This window comes from Heterodontus francisci, chromosome 19 (assembly GCF_036365525.1).
Source record: "Heterodontus francisci isolate sHetFra1 chromosome 19, sHetFra1.hap1, whole genome shotgun sequence".
Taxonomy (NCBI): domain Eukaryota; kingdom Metazoa; phylum Chordata; class Chondrichthyes; order Heterodontiformes; family Heterodontidae; genus Heterodontus; species Heterodontus francisci.
Window position 1 is genome coordinate 54752782 of NC_090389.1, and position 18492 is coordinate 54771273.

At 38.5% G+C, this 18492-nt stretch overlaps 1 protein-coding gene across 5 annotated transcripts in view; it reads right to left on the bottom strand.

Moving 5' to 3' along the window:
- Positions 1–18492, bottom strand: part of flnbl (filamin B, like) — a 174769-nt gene that overhangs the window by 21991 nt on the left and 134286 nt on the right. For 3 of the 5 annotated variants that reach the window (XM_068051654.1, XM_068051652.1, XM_068051653.1), the window contains 11 exons: positions 17362–17454; positions 14746–14848; positions 11519–11659; positions 10749–10877; positions 10079–10252; positions 9734–9892; positions 9094–9297; positions 8433–8585; positions 7064–7186; positions 2272–2538; positions 1043–1180 (listed from right to left, as the gene is read on the bottom strand). In XM_068051654.1, the coding sequence (XP_067907755.1) occupies positions 1043–1180; positions 2272–2538; positions 7064–7186; positions 8433–8585; positions 9094–9297; positions 9734–9892; positions 10079–10252; positions 10749–10877; positions 11519–11659; positions 14746–14848; positions 17362–17454 (1684 nt within the window). The remainder of the gene's footprint in view (positions 1–1042; positions 1181–2271; positions 2539–7063; positions 7187–8432; positions 8586–9093; positions 9298–9733; positions 9893–10078; positions 10253–10748; positions 10878–11518; positions 11660–14745; positions 14849–17361; positions 17455–18492) is intronic. The other 2 variants (XM_068051655.1, XM_068051656.1) reach the window with 1 other exon arrangement.

Genomic DNA, 18492 nt, shown 5'->3' on the forward strand with positions numbered 1-18492 from the left:
CTTTTGAGACACAAAAAGAAACTATAGGAAATTGCTGGGTTGAGTAGAGAATTACTTAACTTTTATTGACATGTGTCGAATCACTAAGGCACTAGCATTGCACGGTTTACATCACACCTAAAAGTAGTGTGAGTTTTAGTTAGTGTTTACTGACTGTCCCAGTTAACAAGTAACACTAAAAGGCTACAAGTATGCAAATACATTCAAGTTTATTGGTGGAGGCGTTCCAATGTTATAGACAGCTCAAGTTGAAATGTTTGTTCTTCTCTCCATGTTTAAACAGGCAGTGAGAGATTTATATATGAGGCTGGGTTCACACTCGACCAGCTGAAGGTGGTACATAAATTATGATGGGGAGATGGGACTCCACAGTTTTGTTATTTTATGAATAAGTTAGATTGCACACTTCAAGTCGAGAAGTCAGCACAAGGATGCATGGTAGAGGAAGTGTGTTGGAACGTGTATTTTCAGCTTTAAAAAAAAAGGAAAGGGGAAGAAAAAGTCCATTGCTAACTACAGGAGCAGCGAGAGAGAAAAGGTTGGGACAAGTCAAGGACATCCATCCTGAAGAGCAGGAGATGCCATAAAAGAGTCCTCACCCCTTTAAAATCCAATAAAACTACTTTATTGAAAGCTAAAGTCCATCCAAGATTTAAAAGAGTTAAAGTTGACAACAGGAAAGGGAATGTAGCTTTTTGAAAGCAGCTTTAACAATATAGGAGTTCCAGCTGATGCCTAGAACGTTGACAAATTAAGGACTAAGTTTGCAGTCAAAACTGTTGCATGGGATCTTAGTCCGTTTCTTTGAGTCCAGTCTTTGAAAAACTAAAGCAAGATTTTCCAGAAACGTGAAGATAAAAGAGATAGTGATTCAACCAAAGTGGGAATGGAGTTGGAGCACTGAGGGCCTCCAATCTGAAATTAAATGTGGAGTCAAAAGGGAGAGTAAATAAAGTAACATGACAAGACTGCCATCATGAAACCGGAGGAAATTGTCCTTTGTATAACAGCAACATTTTTGCCAGGTTTGCTATACACTCACCAGGCTCTTGTACAATGTAAGACACACCACAGGATCCATCCTTCCGGTCTTCAAATGAAATCTCTGCCCTGCTGGGTCCTTCCACGGCAATTGAAAGGCCACCCGCACCAGCTTCCCGTGTCCAGATACTGAATTCAGCTATGAGTAAATAATTAATAACAACCAATACTTAAATCCTCAGTAAGTTGCCATCATACTGTAACAGTGAAATATACACTCTCCATTTCGAGAACTTCAATCTTTTACCACTTGGGGCAATTATGTTAAACTCCCCAAAAATATGGAAGGCTAAATTGAAGGCCATTATTCAACATAAATGTGAAATACTTTGCATAAAGTTCAGATAATTCTACTTCCTAATGCATCATGAATTTAATTCAAAGCAAACAACTCGCTCATTTATACTACCCACAGAACCTGGTGTCTGGTGGTCAAGAATTTTTTTTAAATTAAATTCCACTGCTTAAATTTAAGTCTAAAAAGACAGGCATTAAGTACAAAAACCCTAATTTTAACTCCAGGTAAGATTTACAAACTCCACCATGGCTCCAGAAATTAGGCCAGGGCTATTATATTAAAAAAAAAAATCCACAAATGTCAGCTAAATCCAGTCACCAACTTCCCACTGTGGCAAGGAAGGCCTACACTTTCCTCATGGAGCTTAGAGGACTACTCCTACTCTTGACTTCAGAGTGTGGCCCTTGGTCCCAGTTCCCCTTCCCAAATCCTTCATCTGGTAGGACAGCCTCTGCCATCCTCACTCAGGCCAGTTAAAACTGCAGTCATGTCTAGTAACATCATTGGGACTTAATGTGTACATAAGGACCCCACAGAGACTTTGGGCAGGTGTCTTTGCTGCATACTCAGTAAAAGCAGGTTAAAATTTGGAATCATGGGTACCCGGCAGCTGCCTATCCTGGTTTCGGACAAGGGGTGGGGTAGGTTAAAGTGACCCCTCCACCCCCAGCAATGATTAAGCTGGAGTATTAATTTAGTGTTAATAAACCTAGGAAATACTGTTGGTCAAGGATCAAAACTCTTAACTAGAAGAGGAGCAAGTCTCTAGAAATAGTGCAAATTTATTGTTCCCATATTCATGTGCTGTTCCACAGGGATATCTGCAGCATTGACACCATTCACGTGTACTGCAAAAGTAATCTCAAGACCACAATCCCTCCCACAGAAACAGGCAGACACAGTTTAAGAGAAATACCGTATTGATAACTTACCTGGGACTCCTACTTCTCCTCGTTCAAGACCGGGACCACCAGCTCGCACTTTGAGAGCTCCTCCTTCACCAAGTGGCCCCACTGTGAATTGGAATGGACTGCCTGGTACATGCTGGTTCCGATACTGTACACTAACTGTATGTACCCCCATCTCATGCGGCACAAATTTGACACAGTAGGTGTGGCTGTCACTTTCAGTAATCTCGGCATCATCTACCTTTCCAGAGGGGCTGGTCACTTGAGCAGACATGTCATGGACATCAATTTCTAGAGAAGAACAGCTCATTAAGTTCAACGAAAAGAACTTGGATATCAGAGGCACCAAAACAAACCAAACCAAATCAAATCAAAAAAAAAAAAAAATGTAGCCAAGGAGCCCATTTGTCTTGAACCAAAAAAAAGACTTGACTGATGTGTAATGTTTTGGATTTACTAGTCTACAAAATTGTACATTGAACAGCTTAGTGTTCTGATACCAGGGTAGGCCAATCAATTGCATGGGCAAATGCTTCTCTGCTATGAATGCACAGCTCAGGTTTCAAATCACAAGTGCTTACCTAGGTTTCGACATGACAACTGAAAAGGACCAGCTACATTTATAACTAAATCGCACCATTGGTCAAGGAGACGAAAGCTTTGATAAAAAGTTTCCACGTGGTTGTTCATTATAATGATAGTTATAAAAATAAATGAACAAAAACTAAATGGAAAATTTATCAAAAATAGGAGATGCACTTAATTTATCTTCAAATTAAAACTGGACATTAAATGGATGATAAATTTAAGTAATCTGTTAAGAGGAAGTATGAGTAGCAAACTCAAATTCTACATTTGGAACATGCAGGCATTTATCAAGACTCCACCAAATTAATGCATTGGTTGCAGCATTACAACCTTACTCATTTATACAATTGAGAAGCCAGAATAAATCGATTGGGATATTCTTTTTTTCCCACTTCTACTGCTAAACTTCAGTCTCCTTTTGGCTGTCATCTAAGTTACACCATGTATACCTGTGAGTAGAGGGATTTTGAGAGTGGACTGATCAGTTTTCCCTATCCTCCAAGATGTCAAGCTTTTATATCACATTCTGTTGAATAGTGACTAGTTTTTGAGCAAAGTATCTCTTGTCCCCCTCCAATATTTTGTGATCCCACGTCTGCAAGTGATGCTCTCTCATTTGTCCTTCGCGAGAGACAGCATGGTTTTGTGAAGGGGAGGTCGTGTCTTACTAATTTGATTGAGTTTTTTGAGGAAGTGACGAAGATGATTGAAGAAGGAAGGGTGGTGGATGTTGTCTATATGGACTTCAGTAAAGCCTTTGACAAGATCCCGCATGGCAGACCGGTACAAAAAGGTGAAGTCACATGGATCAGGTGAGCTGGCAAGATGGATACAGAACTGGCACAGTCACAGAAGACAGAGGGTAACAGTGGATGGGTGTTTTTCTGAATGGAGGGACGTGACTAGTGGTGTTCCGCAGGGATCAGTGCTGGGACCTTTGCTCTTTGTAGTATATATAAATGATTTGGAGGAAAACGTAGCTGGTCTGATTAGTAAGTTTGCGGACGACACAAAGGTTGGTGGAGTTGCGGATAGTGATGAGGATTGTCAGAGGATACAGCAGGATATAGATCGGTTGGAGACTTGGGCGGAGAAATGGCAGATGGAGTTTAATCCGGACAAATGTGAGGTAATGCATTTTGGAAGATCTAATGCAGGTGAGAGGTATACAGTAAATGGCAGAACCCTTAGGAGTATTGACAAGCAGAGAGATCTGGGTGTACAGGTCCACAGACAGGTCACTGAAAGCGGCAACGCAGGTGGATAAGGTAGTCAAGAAGGCATACGGCATGCTTGCCTTCATCGGTCGGGGCAGAGTATAAAAATTGGCAAGTCATGTTGCAGCTGTACAGAACCTTAGTTAGGCCACACTTAGAATATTGCGTGCTATTCTGGTCGCCACACTACCAGGAGGATGTGGAGGCTTTGGAGAGGGTACAGAGGAAGTTTACCAGGATGTTGCCTGGTCTGGAGGGCATTAGCTACGAGGAGGTTGGAAAAACTCGGATTGTTTTCACTGGAACGACGGAGGTGGAGGGGCGACATGATAGAGGTTTACAAAGTTATGAGCGGCATGGACAGAATGGATAGTCAGAAGCTTTTTCCCAGGGTGGAAGAGTCAGTTACTAGGGGACATAGGTTTAAGGTGCGAGGGGCAAAGTTTAGAGGGGATGTGCGAGGCAAGTTTTTTTAAAAAAAAGAGGGTAAAAAGTGCCTGGAACTTGCTGCCAGGGGAGGTGGTGGAAGCAGATACGATAGCGACCTTTAAGAGACATCTTGACAAATATATGAATAGGAAGGGAATAGAGGGATATGGGCCCCGGAAGTGCAGAAGGTGTTAGTTTCGGCAGGCATCAAGATCGGCACAGGCTTGGAGGGCTGAATGGCCTGTTCCTGTGCTGTACTGTTCTTTGTTCTTTGCCAGTTACCTTCACTGTGAATGGACTCCCTGCAAGTGTTTATGGAGTTAAAAGACAAGACCCACCTCTACAATTGGTTCCAATTTCACATTATTACATGTACTTTTGTTTGGTGAACACTTGCAAACTGCAATCTGATTTTTAAAAAGCACTTGGAAAAATAGAAAGCCTTTGTACTACATAAATTCAAACTTGACACTGCCAGAGGACACTAAATCAGTTCAGTCTTCAAATATATCTGTGGGGAAAGGGTTAGTGAGGCCTATGACCACCTCACAACCTTGACTGAGACTTGCCTTGGTGACAAGTATTTTCTGCTATATTTAAATGCTGCAAATTATTTATCACATCTTAAAAAGGGCTTTTTACAAATTATTTCTCCAACTCTCAAATTAGAGTTCAACCCTTGGTATACTCAACTCTTACCACAGCTACTGTAATATCATATGGTACAATCCAAAGTCAGGAGGTGGCAGAATGCAAAGAGCAACTTTAGTACAGGGCAAAGTAGACAAATCAGTACCATTTCCAGTTTGTACTTCATGCTTAAGCCAGTGAGCAAATATGCAACTTAACACTAACCCAGTTGACCATTCAGCTGCAAGTAGGACATTGCTAAACACTTTAGGAAATATGCTAAACTGTGCAAGGGAAGGAAATTCTTACGCATGCAACTATCACTGACAAAAAGCATGCTGGCTAATTTAAAATAAGCACATTCTGCCGACCTCAGAATCCACATGCCCAGTGCTGAAACGCACCGTCCGGCCTTAATGGCCTTGCACTGAACAATTTGTATTTCTCCTGGCCGAAGAGGCCAAACAGGGACGGGATAGATCGATTTTGAACACTAGCATGGTCCTTGGATTTTTCAAACCGAATCTGGCGAATCTCCATTCGTTCAGCACACAAGAAAGTGCAACTTGTCTGAAAATCTGAATGTGTACAACAGAGGTGTTCCCGAGCCACCGTTAGTTGGAACCAAGTCACTGAGAGGAATAGGAAAGAAAAAGGAAAGACAGGAAACAGTTGTTTTCTAGAAGAAAAATTGAGGTAGACATCTGCATTTCAGTTTTCTACTTTTTCATACATTTACTTTTAAGCAACTTCACTAATATACACCTTAATGTCACATTAAAATCAACATTACACCCACTTTAACCCACCCAGACTTCATTTGATTTGAATCTAGATAATTTGACTTCAGCCCAGAATAGTTAAATTGCATGGTGCTGATGAAAGTTAATTTACACTGCCCACATGCAGTGCTATGAATGAGGGGGTGGCGAAGTTGTGTATCATTTTGCATGTGGGCCCCACAAACATCAAGGCAAGTGTCACATGAATGCAATAATGAACATTACATTGTTCATTGTAAATAAGTGATTTAAATTACACAAAAATTAGAATTGGCAAATAGCTTACAAAACCAGGGTGTCAGCAGCAACTTTGGACGTTTCCATTACAGATCTATTTGTTCCCACTGTTTCTCCCACCACTCCTTCCCCTCAAACATTTGGCAGTGTTTTAGTAACTGGGAAAGACCCAATTTTCAACTGAAATAATTTAAGACAAAAGCCATTAAATGGGATTAATGAAGCACAGATAGCTAGTGATAATACATCTTTGCAGTTCTCAAGCTATGCAGATTTGACAAGATATTCAAATTTGACTGATAATTATAGTGTTAATTGACAACTAACCCCCCATCTATTTTCAAACAATGCATCTGCTGAAATGGTTTAAGTTACATAAACATTTGTAATCATGCCAAATTCTTCTTTAAAAAAAAAACTGAAATGACAAATTGTTTTCCAAGAAATCAGTGGAAAGGAAAAGCCTGGATAGTATTCAGAACCACGGGGGGAGAAACGGACATGCTTACCACAGCACATTCCTCAAAACTGTAAACATGAGCTAATTCTTCACATCATTTGTATCCTTTAGCGATTTCAATGAGCTGCATTCAGAAATAAATGCAACTTATCCATTTAACCTATTAACTATAGGCTGGATTGAGTCAATAGAACTAGCGTTGGAGGATTAGAATACCACTGCGTTGCACTTTTAAAGTTTATCTTTGTGCAAAGACACTGCACAAATTGGTGAAAAGGGTTTCCATCAGCATCACTGTATTTATAGTTCAGCCAGCATTTAAAATGAAATAATGACCAATTTAAGTCCCATTAAAGATTCATTAGTTTTGACATTTAAATGTTGAGCTAATTCAAATTACATAAATTCACTACAGTCCAAATACTTTCACTAAACATTCCAATAAACCTTTTGAATTCATTTTTCAATCTTACCAGGAATCTTCAAGTTCAGATCACAGATGCTTCCAACTGTTGCTTCAGATGCAGCCCGTCGTCTGCGAGTGATGCTCTCCCTCATTCGTCCTTCGCCAGTTACCTTCACTGTGAATGGACTCCCTACAAGTGTTTATGAAGTTAAAAGGACACAAGACCCACCTTTATAACTGGTTCCAAATTCACATTACCACACGTACTTTTGTTTGGTGAACACTTGCAAACTGCAATCTGATTTTTAAAAAGCACTTGGGAAAAATAGAAAGTCTTTGTACAATATAAATTCAAATTTGATACTGCCAGAGAACAAATTGGTTTAGTTAACTAGACACTAAATCAGTTCAGTCTTCAAATACAAGTGTTCTCGAAACACAAGTACTGAGATTTATGTATACTTCATTTAATCACGAAGGTTGAAATATTCCTTGTTTCAAAAGTTTCTATCCATATAGCCAGGATTCCACAGGTATTTCAGCAAAATTAAAATGCAGTTTATAAACTTTAGGCATGCTTATTAACAAATGTCTGATCAAATGTATTATATTGAGTCACTAGAACAGTGACACAGAGTCGTTGCACGAGAATAAACTGAACAGTTCAAATAATTGGCTTTTCTCCCCCATCTGAAAATAACTAAATTGTTTTCAAAATTTGCTCAACAGTATAAAAGCAATTAACTATGCTTTGTCTGAATTCAACATGCTGCTCACCGTAACAGCTGAAAAGTCAAACTAGACTGCAAAGAGTCATTGAGACAAGTGCTTAGTAAATTATATAGCTCACAAAATGCTGTAATTATAATGATTCCACTATGTACTGCACCCGATTCAGAACCAAAAGGAGCAGTATCAGTACATTTTGCAGTGGTCGGAATACAATATAAATGGAGAAAATGGAGGGGCGGAGATAAAGAGGGCCAAAAATAAAAAAGTGCCTCTTGATGTCTAAGAATTCAAGTAGAAAATCCAAGAGCATGCATCACCTACCAATTAGTGCACTACTGACCTAGTCAACACATCCAAAGCTCAAACTCTGCACGGTTGAATTCAGTTCAATTCTCTGAACAGAACGATTTCAGATATCCAGAAACTAAAAGATTTCAACACCCAAAACAAAATAACCTAATTTTATGAATTTTCAGTATAGGTGTATAAACATGCACATCATAAGCCAATTGGCCCGGATTTTTAGCGGAATAAACATGCACCCTGGTCAAATTGCTATGGAAAGTTACTGCAGTACATTTCCAATACAAAGAAAAAGTGCTTTTCAAAAATAAAGGCTATGCATCCATTTTGTCCACAAGAAGTGGCCGTGATCAGTGCCTTTCCAGCAAAGAAATGAACTTAGTATCTCACGCTTGTCATACCTGGTACATGTTCGTCAGCAAACTTGATGTAAACAATATAAGTGCCTGGCTCAGTTGGACAGTAGAAAACTTTGCAGGTACCTTCTTCAGTCTCTTCTGTATTTATGTCCACCTTACTTGGGCCTTCAATAGACAGTGCAAGCCCACCATAACCTGAAACAAGTTCATGGCTGCATTTAAAGGACAATTATAATTCCGATACTTTGGTTTTCGACTACTCAAAAAAGTATATTTTACAAAAATGTTAATCAATGGAACAACAACAGGAATGTCCTGGCAGGCAGGCAGGTTCACAGCCCATCAGTTTTTGTATAAAATCTTATGGAAACATTTTGCTACAAGTTTAAGGCTACATTTATTACTCACTAGCTGGTGTGTACACAGTATTTTCCCAGTTCAAGAGAACTAATTTTTTCCCCATGGAGCAGAAACGTTTAAGGATTTGTCTGCTCTAATGCCAAGTCAGACACAAACGGACCACTTGTAAGATGATGGGAGCAAGTGGAAGAGGGGGAATTAGACACGTTGAAAGCTCAAGTGGAAAAAAAAAAGTCAAGACTTGACCTCAATGGTCTATTTCTTTACTGAAAGATTCTATAATTTTTCCCGGATAATTATCAGGTGTTCTTAAGCAAGCCTTGGCAAACGCATATCATCTTACCTGCATCTCTCGTGTCCACAATGAAGTCAGACATTTCAAATGCACGTCCTGCCTTCAAACCTTGTCCAAAGGCCTTAACTCGGCTAGCATCTCCAATTTCAGACTGGCCAACCATAATGGGAATTGGGCTATCTGCCACATGCTTGCCATTTTTCTTTATGCTGACAAGATGTTGGCCTACTTCATGTGGGATAAAGGAGATACCTAGGTGGTTAAAGAATATAGTCAACTTAAAATAGAATAATCCAGAAAGATCCCCAATTTCTCCTGCATTATAAACCCTCCCCAAACCCTACACTCCTTATGCATTTCATCTCCCTCCCCACAATCCCATTGACTGCACTATTAGAATGGTACTTTCAGCCACCTACACTCAGTCGAGAACTTGCTTTATGAAGCTCCACAACTCAATTTCCTTCTTTCAAAAAGGTGCTTTCTAAAAACACCCCTCTTCATAGCTCCTTATGCTCAGAGCCAATCTTCCCACTCTTGCACTTGGATAAATAAATGTTCCCTGAAAATTAAAGTTGCCACTGATGTATTTCAGTTTACTGATCCAATTCAAAACAAAAAAATTGAATTAGGCAAGTAATTTTTAGATGTTTGATTACTCTTAGTGGCTTGACTTTTAAGCACTTACCAATGTGGTTGTTTGGCAGTCTCTTCAGCAAACATGGCTCATCTTGGCCAGATGGAGATTTAATGCTGGCAGTTAGCAAGCTAAGGTCACTTTCATTAATGTCCAGGGAGATGTCAGCTGCTGAACCAACCTTAACTTGTGACCTTCGTCTGGCAGGATCTGTGAACAGTCACAAATTACATTTAAGTTAATACAATACACAATTAGCATGTTGAACTAGAACTGGTTAACTGCAAAATGTAAAATCAGCTCCATTTCATAAATGGAGATTAGAAACTATGTTGATTTACCCCATTTGAAATGATCTTCAGCCTGAATTCCGTTGTACATAGAAATTTCTATTACCTGTAACTTTGGCAGTGAAAGGACTTCCAGGAATATGTTTTTCATTGTATTTAACAAGGATACTGTAATCGCCTGGCAAGGTTGGGAGGTAAGAGACTGTACAGGTACCATCCTTGTTATCTATACAACTGATTTCTGCCTTAGAAGGTCCCTCAATGGCCAAATCCAGACCTCCTATGTTGGGGGGAAACCCAAAAAAAAAAAAAGTTAATACATGACTTATTTAGAATACTTAAGCTGATCTTATACATCAATCCTGGAGAAGGAAGTGAAGTGAATCTGCTTTAGCACCTGTATTCCATGTTCTTGAGGACAAACACTGTAGCTGAGTAACTCGTTAATTTGTCAATATGGAATTACTAGACAGAACTTGTAAATAGAGAAGCAAAATCAGGTATTAGTTCACATTGCCATCTCCAAATTGGCACCAGCATGAAACTTGCCCTGGGAGCTGGTTTTCTTTAGAATGCAATTTGGAGCACAAAATTAGTGACCCTTACGTTATTAGTTGCATTTGGTTAAATTACATGCATTACAAGGCAGTTGGACACAATTTGACATGCTTTGGTCACAGAAATGTAAGAGTTCAGACCCATCAGTGGTTTCATAGGCAACTTAATTCAGCATTCACATTTATTCCACAACTTTCAATAAAGTGTTTGATGCTCACCTTCTCCAGCATCTTCAGTTACAATAGTGAAAGTAGCTAGTTTGTTGACGAGACCATGGACAAGCCCTGGCCCATATGCTGACACATGTCCACTGCCTCCATAATTCACGAAGAACTGTAGTGGGCTCTCTGAAAGAAAAACAAACAATTGCCAATATTCAGATACATCTGTCAATTGAGTAAATTATGCTATTGGCCTTTTATTCAGCTGGCTCTCAAGAAGGCATCAAAAGATGTTGAAGGATGAAACTACAGGCAAGATATAGTATAAATGCAGTGTATTTAACAGTGTTCATCTGCTTATAAATTCTGTCCATTCCTATACCATTTTGTTGAATTCAAATTGATTTGGCTTGGTAGTCAACTGGCTAATTTTAAATGCAGTATTTCTGCTTGAACAAGTTATGGCACTGAATGGCAAAAAGCGAAGTGCAGCCCCCACCATGTCATTTATCACTCAACTACATTGCAAAATCCTTTACACAACCTCAGCGCTCGTTTTTGGGATGGATTATACAAGATCATGTGACATAGGCAGCTAGTTTTTTTCCAGCCCGCACGGACACAGACAATGGCCTTCTTCTGAGCCGTAATTTTTCTATGGTTCTAACACCCAAATTACAATGGAGATTAGTTTTATGTAGACCAGTGTAAGTTAGCATTTCACCAACTTTATTTCTGAGCATGTGTCAAAATAGCCACAAGATTTCTTCTGTGGTCAAGATTTGAATCATACGAAAACATGTTCCGAGCAGACTTAGAAATAGTACCTGGAATATGACTGCCATTGTATTTGATGTGCATCTCATGTAGTCCAGCCTCAGTTGGAGCATATTTGACAGTCACTGTTCCATCCTTATTATCAATGATTTCTGGCTTAGCTGTTTTCTTTGAAGGCATGTGAACTTCACCTATATTATATAGAACTAGTTAAATAAAAGGTAACTACTCAATTGTAAGATGCAGTTTAAACAAATTGCAAGTATAAAAATGAAAATAGTTCAAAAATGCAACATGGAAAAAAAAAAGTCATTTATTGCTTCCAAAAAGCATCACTTTGAAGACATAGTTTAGGTAATAACAGGGCTGGTAATAAAAGATGGTCATGCACAATTTACACACATCAGTTCTGTGCCTTTTACTTTGATTCAAATGCCACTTTCTATTGCCGTTCTTTTGGTTTGAGATTCATTTCAAGTGGGCCAAAACTCAGTTAGAAGCTAGTGACCTTTGCCATCCTGCAGCCACATTACAGTCAGACAAGTACTTTCACCATAGATCCCCTTTTCATTCCTGCTAAAAATGCTACAAGGACAGTATCTGTAGTTACTTAAAGCTGAAGTACTAGTCCTACAACCTCAACACTTGGTTCTACATTTTGGTCAAGTAGAGGTAATAGCATTTCGCATCGGTGAAGAAGCTACCAAAATATTACTTATTCCTCACTACAGGCTGTTTGAAAGTTCTCAACTTTACAGAAATTAGGCTACACCAAAACTTACAAAAAGGTTTCTCTTTTCATTCTTGTATTTGCACATTACAGGAATAAGGCTGGCTGCAGGCATATGGTTTTCATACCGTCTACAGTACATAGGTTTCAAAAGGAAGTAGGTGAGAACATTGCATATGCTGTAACTATAACTTTCCAAATGGGTCTCAATTCAAGAACTGTCCTTTAGATTGGAAAATTGCAAATCATTCTGCTATTTATGAAAGTGGGGGGGGGGGGGGGGGGGGGGGGAGAAAGGGTGCAGTGAAGCAGGGAATTTATAGACCAGTTAGTCCAACATCTGTTGCCAGGAAATTCCTAGAGTAAACAAATGATAGTGTGACTGAAAACCGTGAAAATTTTCAGCTGATCACAGAATGCTAGCATGGATTTGTAAAGGGTTGGATGGCCATACCTGACAAATCCAAATGGCATATTTTGAAGAGGTGACTAAAATATAGTGGGCAGGGGACTGGCTAAGAATCTTATTTATATGGACTTCCAGAAGGCATTTGATAAAAGCCCTCATTAAAAAAAAAAACTTAGCTAAAATTGAAATTCATGGAATTGAAGGTACATTTGACTTGGTTAGGAAGTTAGCTGAACAGAATGAAAGGAGTAGGGATAGTAGGGCAGAATGTGACTACTGGAGTCCTGCAAGGAACAGTTTTGGGATCAAGTATTTACTGTATTTAATAACAGATGATGGGATAGAAAATGTCCAAGTTTGCCAATAACAAAGATAGGCAGCATTATGGCGAGACGGTGACATTGTGGTAATATCACTGAACTAGTAATCCAGAGGCTCAAGCTAATGTCCCAGGGACATGGGTTCAAATCCGACCATAGCAGCTGCTGGAATTTAAATTCAATTAATTAAAAAAAATCTGGAATTGAAAGCCAGCCTCAAATGGTGTCATGAAACTATTGATTCTTGTAAAAACCCATCTGGTTCACAAATGTCCTGGAGGGATTTTTATTACCTGGTCTGGTCTACATGAGACTACAGACCCACAGCAATGTGGTTGACTCTTAACTGCCCCCTGAAATGGCCTAGCAAGCCACTCAGTTGTCAAGGGTAGTTAGGGATGGGCAACAAATGCTGGCCTTGCCAGCGACACCCACATCCCATGAAATAATAAAAAATTACAGGCAATATCAATGTAAGTGTAATATTACAAAGTTATTGACAGCTTTAGTAAATGGGCAAAACTGTGGCAAATGGATTTCAATGTCGGCACAGGTGAGGTCATCTACTTCGGACCAAAAAAAAAGATAGAACAGGGTACTTTCTAAATAGTGAACTGGTTGAAACAGTGGAGGTACAGGTGCATAGATTAAAATGCCCTTGAACAGGCACGTAAAATCAAAAACCGCTAATTGAATGCTGGCTTTTATGTCCAGAGAACTAGAATACAAAAAGGGGTAGAAGTTATGCTACAGCTATACAAAGCCCTGGTTAGCTCCAAAACCTGGAGCACTAAGCAGTTCTGGGTACTGCATGTTAGGAAGGATACATTTGCCTTGGAGTCCAGCATCATTCTGGTAAAAATCTACCCTGCACTCCCTCCAAGGAGGAAATTACAAGGAAATTATGCAAACTAAGGTTGCAGTCCCTGGAATTTAGAAGGTTAAGGGGCAATTTGAACCCTAGTGAAGATTAAGGGGAACAGAGAGTAGATAGAAACTATTCCCATTGATTAGAGAATCCAGGACTAGGGGGCATAGTCTTAAAAAAAACCAGACAGACCTTTCAGGAGCAAAATTAGGAAATACTTCTACATACAAAGAGCAGAAGAAGTCTGAACTCTTCTGCAAACAGCCATTGATGCTAGATCAATTGTTAAATCCAAATCAGAGGTAGATAAACTGATTAACCAAAAGTATAAGGGATACGGATTTCGGGTGCAAAATCAGCTGTGATCTCAGTGAATAGCACAGTATTTGAGGGGCTAAGTGGCCAGTCATGTTCCTATAACATTGCAGAACCAATAAAATGACAGGAATCTATTTAACTTCAAGATCAGACACCTTACTGTCAAAGCTAAATTACAGAAGCCAGTCCTACACAACTAAATTGTTCTGCAAATTGGATTTCTGCATTACTCGAATTTAACAGGCCTAGAAAGTAGTGACCGACAGAGTGAAAATAGGGAAGAATGGTAAACTGAAGTTTGTCAAGAGAGTGCCTGAAGGATCAATGATCTCAACTCTTCAAAGCTTAAAGATCTAGTTCTACTTGAATATTGTAAAAGATATTGATGAGTCCTCAATTATGCACAGGCAATGGTTGTACTGGATGGAAATATAAATTGATGTTTATTGTAAAGGAAGGGGGAGGGGGAAGAGAAGAAATCATCTCAGCCATGAACAGCAACAATGTGTATTTCTAACTGTCCAAGAAATAAAAAAAATACTTAAAAAGTCTTAACCAAATACTGTTGCACCAAAAAAAACATTTGAGCCTTGGTAGAGGCCCTATTTCACATTATATATAGCAACTCTTACCTGTGATTTCCCCTGTCCTGAGTGCAAAAGGAATAACAATATCAAAAGGTTTCAAGCCCACACCATCCATTCCATCAACTGGCGTGTAGGCCCCGTCAAGAACCTTGGGAACAGGGTGAAAAATCATTTTAAAAAAAGGACATTACAAAGTCAAAGTGGGTCACAAAAATTGTGACCAAGAAAAAAAAATTATGCAGTCTACTTAGTCTTGGAGAAAAAAAAAAATGCCATTTTATTTCAGTTTGTGGAAAAGAAGGTAGATCTTGTGTGGTTGGTAGCTGGAAGTAAATTCAAACTGAAATACCCATTATGGGATACAGAACACTGTTGCATTACTTTGACTTTGTCAAGTGCCAAGTAGCCTTGGTAGCCAAACTGAAAACTGCATCTTCCATGAGCCTTTCAACCCAAGTGGTCATTTAACTCAAACTTGCTGTAAATAAATGCAAAACTATTGCAGGAGATTACAAAAAATTGCTGGCAAAGAGCCAGACTTTCTGACTGAGTAAGTACTGCAGATGGCTTGTGACTGATCCAACTTGGTGCTAACATATTAAATATAAATGGTATAACTGAATTGACTGATTCCCAGGAATCGATGATTGGCATTCACAATGCCAGCGAATCTACAACAGAATTCTCAGTAGCTGTTTGAATTACAACCAAATCTGAAGCACCAAGAGCCAGAAAATGGCCTCCAAACATTAGTCCATGAGCAGGGCTGCCTTCACTCCTCTACAGACTCAGCTTCAACTGGACTATGTTAGCTGCAACAAGGAGTTTTTTTTTTATAAAGTTAATTACCAGCTTTAAAAAACAATATTCTCAACTATGGTGTGCAATATAAATACAAGACAGAAAAATCAACATGAGCTGAAGATGTCAATCCATTTAGAACAAAAAGGTTCCTGTTGACTAATGCCTGGAAAGAACAGTAAAGCAGCAAAAGGATCAAAGTGCAATCTCAATTAGCAAGCAATTATGTGCCTATGTGTCCAGTCAAGTGGAGGGATTTTGTTAAACTACATTGCAATAATTTGGCTAACTTGAAAAACAATTCAGTTTTGGATTCTTAATACAGTAAACTGAAGGTCAAAATCAAATTCTTATATTCAAATCAAATTTAGAATTTTAACTAAGCAAATTGAATTATGTTCAACACAAATGAAAAAAAAAAAAAGCCTTCCACTTTAAAATATCCCAATACAAGCACCAAATTTCCAAATGAAAGTGTCAAAGGGAGGCATAAAGCTTTTGAGATTAAAAAAGGTGGAATAGAGTGGAGAGTAGCAGCTGAAATGGTAACATTTCAGATTTATATTTTATTCATGACAATGAACAGGTTGAGCTTCAGCAAGCAGAGTGTAGCTTGCAGGTTTAAACTTTAAATAAATTTATAGCTAATTGATATGTAGTTAAATTATACTTATTTGTGGGCTATTTCAGTAATTAAGCAACTGTGACAAATTTCAACATGTGTTATTAACAGGTTACTTGATTTATCCCATTTAGGTTGAGGGCAATTATGTAGAAGGTATACTATTAACAAATGGAATAAAAATAGAAAACTTCTAGTAAATTTATACCAGCTCAAAACAATCCCTATACATAGTTAAAATATTTGTAATTTGTACAATAAAATCAAATACTCAAATCACAATGCTTGTAATATTTCAGATTACAAGTTTAATTTAGAATCTTAGTTTCAAACGTCTGATCAGTCAGTCATTTTCCATTCTAGAGTCCTAGACTAAAATAACCAGCACTGGCAGAAGGCAGCTGGCAATAATCCCAAAGGCTGACACTCATTTACAAGAAGCCCAGTTGCCATTTATTTCAGCTGCTAAACCATGAACGACTATGTTACCTCATTCTTGGGGTATATTCACTTTCCAACATCAACTCAGTCAGGCTGCATGTTATATTTTAGAAATACTTGACAAAAAGTGTTATTGATTTGTTCAATTCATGCAAGTAATGAGAATTCTCTGGCCCATTTCATCCCACTCAATCAATATTCAGCTGACAAATGTGTATGAAATGCAATGAGGGAAAGTGGAAATTTAAAACAATCCCCACTAAAGCTAACCAAAAAAAAAAAAAAATCAGCCAAAAAGGTGCAAACTATTTTCCATTAGTCATTAATAAAGTTGCCACTTACAGCTTAAGTGATCTTTGTATTTCAGGTAGAAACAGGTGTTTTACTCAAGGTTGCACCTCATTGGTGCAATTTGTGTAAATTTAATGATCTCTAACTGATGTGGTATCACAACTTGAAACTGCCCAATGTGTACAAGGGGCAAATCACATTGCACCAACCAGCCTGTTACAGGCAGTAGGGACTGTAACTGCAATGTACAAATGTGTAGATGAAGTATCTTGGGTAACCAAACTTAAAGTCCCTGTTAAATGGTAATAAACTGCAAACACTGCATTCACCTGTTCAAAATAAAGTATGTTTATCATCCATCAGCTAATGAAAAGTAGAATTCACAGTAGCTAAAATTGGATAGAAAGAAATCAAGCATCCAGATGGCAGATCCCAGCAAGCTGTGAACACTAGATTTGGAAGAAAACAGGAGAGGAATAGAAAGTTCAATGTATTAAAATCTGTACCCAGGGTTGGAAGCCAGGGGGATATGCATTTAGAGATTGCTGCTGCTGTTGTTGTACCAGCTGCTGTGGGACTACTGGAACTTCATCTGTGGCCTAGTGAATGGTAAATAGCAAGTTAGTTTTTTTTTCCAAAGCACTTTTGAACAATTTCAGTTAAACAGTATTCAATCTAGCCATTTAGCCTATAAGTTACAGCAAGTCAAATTCTTCTCTTCATTCAATAGGTAAAGAAAATACCTTAAATTACTTGGTAACCAAATTAAGTCAGGTTTTATGAATGTTTCAGTACCCAAATGCAAACGCCAACTATTTGTATTAAATTGCTATTTGCTGTATAGTAGAATTCCTATAAAGCAGCACATTTTACTTCCACATCACTTCACACATTCAGGTTATAAAACAATCTTCCAACCCATACATACCTCCCATGCATTACTAAATATTAAATATCTTGTGTACAAACTAGTCACTTTTTTTGGTCATGCTCGTTAATATTTACCACGAATCTTGCCTAGTTGGTCAACTGTCACTATGTAGCTGCAAGTCCTAGTCATAGAAATTTCTGAAATCTCTCTCAACTAAAAATCACCTTGCATTCATAGAATCATAAAAATATGGCACAGGAAGTGGTCATATGGTCCATGGCGTCTGTGGGCCAAAAAGGAACTATCCAGTCAAATTCCACATTCCTGTTGGTGGTCTGTGGCCCTGTAGGTTGAAGAAGCACTTCAAAATGCACTAGCATGTTTTAAAAAAATTTGCAAGGATTTCTGCCTCCAACACCCTTTTAAGCAGCAAGTTTCAGACCCTGACCAGCCTCCATGAAAAAAATCTCAACTCCCCTCTAATCTTTCTACCATTATACTAACAGAGAACAGCCAATTTACTAGGTCACATTCAGCACCTACAGGATTAAGTTTTTATTACAGATGGCACAAACTTGAAAATATTTAAGTACCATGAAATAGAAATTACTTTCTATTTAATATGAACCCCAACTGTTATTCTTATAAAATGCTATTATGAAAAAATCAGGATCAATACAGAAAATGGGTAAGAAGTTTACAAAACCCAGATCAAAGGGTGTGAAAACAAAGTCTGCAGGAATGGTCAGAGATACTGAACTCAAAA